This window comes from Poecilia latipinna, unplaced genomic scaffold (genome assembly GCF_001443285.1).
Source record: "Poecilia latipinna isolate Pla-1442-1.1 unplaced genomic scaffold, P_latipinna-1.0 Scaffold77, whole genome shotgun sequence".
In the NCBI taxonomy this organism is placed as follows: Eukaryota; Metazoa; Chordata; class Actinopteri; order Cyprinodontiformes; family Poeciliidae; genus Poecilia; species Poecilia latipinna.
Window position 1 is genome coordinate 487,570 of NW_015112693.1, and position 2,175 is coordinate 489,744.

General features: G+C 37.6%; 1 protein-coding gene across 2 annotated transcripts in view; it reads left to right on the forward strand.

Annotated features, from left to right (window-relative positions):
* LOC106936838 (interleukin-2 receptor subunit beta-like) overlaps window positions 1-2,175 on the forward strand; it is a 30,711-nt gene that overhangs the window by 20,615 nt on the left and 7,921 nt on the right. For both annotated transcript variants that reach the window (XM_015018074.1, XM_015018065.1), the window contains exons 3-6: window positions 865-1,068; window positions 1,154-1,265; window positions 1,352-1,442; window positions 1,977-2,064. In XM_015018074.1, coding sequence (XP_014873560.1) covers window positions 978-1,068; window positions 1,154-1,265; window positions 1,352-1,442; window positions 1,977-2,064 — 382 coding nt within the window. In that variant the 5' untranslated portion in view covers window positions 865-977. The remainder of the gene's footprint in view (window positions 1-864; window positions 1,069-1,153; window positions 1,266-1,351; window positions 1,443-1,976; window positions 2,065-2,175) is intronic.

The following is a 2,175-nucleotide window of genomic DNA, read 5'->3' on the forward strand; positions in this document are numbered from 1 at the left end:
ATTTTTTTTAAAACTTGTCCCCTCGGCTTTGCAAGTTAAAAATGGAAAAAAAAACTTGAAAAAAAAAAAAAAAAAAAAAACAATCAAGCTCCTCCACATTCTAGTGTGGCCAATTGAAGAAATGCACCTATCAAAAACAACCAATCGGAGGCAGGAGGAAGGTCTTAGTGCTGTCAACCAAACTGGTGTACACGCTGCTAAACATGTTAATGATGGCAAAACATTTACCATTACAGAAACACTGTTTATCTGACGTCATCTGTGGCTATGCTAACTAAGCTTAGCTTTCATTGCAGACTGTGCTATCAGGAAGATGCTGTAGCGCAGCAACGAGCAATGGGGAGGATGTGAGCGGCACTAACACAAGCATGATTTACAACGCCTGTATCTTCCTGTCTGTGATTGGTTGTTTCTGTCTGAGCCATGTAGCTTTGTAGTTGGCACTGGGAGGAGGAGGAGAAGTTTGATTCTTTTCACAGATTATCTGTCTCATGCTGTACTGTCAAGACATAGTGACGGTTTTAACAAATATGTAAAGGACGAATTTGTTAAACATTACCTGCTGCAGCTTTAAATCTACTGGTTTACTCAAATAATAGTGTCGTGTTTGTCGAGTGTAATATGTGAAGTTGCAAACACTGTGATGTGCCATGAAACACGGTGAAGCGATGTGAGCGGTAAAACTCCCGCTCACAGGTGTTTTCTGACCAGGTGTTTTCTCAGTACGTGTCAGTGGAACCACAGCGCAGTTGACCTGAAACATTTCCTAACCCTTTCTTTGTATTTCTATACGTGTGTTCAGTAAATTGGTGTTGAAAATAATAAAACTTCTTTTCTTTTTTTTTTTATATTTGTCAACTACAGGATGAGAAGAAGAACAGCTAGAAAGTAACTGATATCCTCAAACCTCCTGGCCACACGTTGGAAATCCAGCCATCCTAGTGATTCACATCTCAAAGAAAATAACTTGTGAAAAAATGGTGACAACTAGGATAGGACTCTTCCTTTTCCTTGTACTTTGTATCTGCAGTGCGAAAGCTGATAATTGCCCCAGCCTTCCTCTAAAGAGTGAGTCATTTAACTCGATATTTGACCAATACCTGAAACTATTCTTCTTTTTACGTTAATTAAATGCCCACCTTCTTGTTTATAGGTCTCACTTGCTACAGTGACTATAACGATGTTATAAACTGTGTGTGGAACAGCTCTCATGTCCAAAATCTTACAGACGATGTGTGCACAGTACATGCAAAACATCCTAAGTCGTAAGAACAGCAGCAGTATTTTCCCCTACATAAAATGCTTCTAAGTAATGATGAAGAAAAAATAAAGGTTTTTCTCTTTTAACCAGGTACTATAAAGCTTCCTGTGAGCTAAAGCCCATTGATGCCTCAAACCCAGCTTTAAAAAACTGCTCAATGAAATTCTGGAGGACCTTTACTGTGAGTATACAACATTATTCTTTGGCTAAGCAGGTTCAAATTGGCAGTTTCTGCTTCTGGAAAAGCTTTAAATCTTAAATATATCTCAAATAAAATAAATGTCCTAACTAGCTCTCAATTCTTTTCTACTTTTTTATGCTTAGTCTCAATTTAGCTTTGTCAGGAATCATGTGTTCAGTTTTACAGAAGCATAGAGGTGCCACTCAGGCTGATGAAAAACAGACATATGTTAAAATGTTATGTTGTTCAAAGGTGAAACAAATATTGTCAGGAGACCCAGATGATTTAATACAGTACTTTAACAAATGTATTTCTATTTTCCCCCCCTATTTTAATCCATTGCTTGAACCCTTTACTCAAATGATAATGTCTGTATTCGACGAGACAGAAAAAGGGAAAATGTTTCATTTTCGAAATTTCAAAATTTTTCTATTATGTAGGAATGGCTAACAAAAGCAGATGCTATTGCTTCTTAAAATGTTTAAAATTGCTGTGAATTTTTCTGAAAGTAAAAATTATTTTATTAATTTTCAGTTCCAGTCATTTCATAACCTAACCCTTGATGTGAGCTGCATGCCTTCAAAACATCGTGAAGTCATTTACTACATGCCAGCGTGTCACAGTGAGTATAAACTAAGCACACTGCCTTGCTAAAAAAGAAAACTGCTAAAAAGTGCTGGTTTGTTGTACATTCGGCTATTTTTTGGGGCTGGGTGTCGGGGGGGCGGGGGGG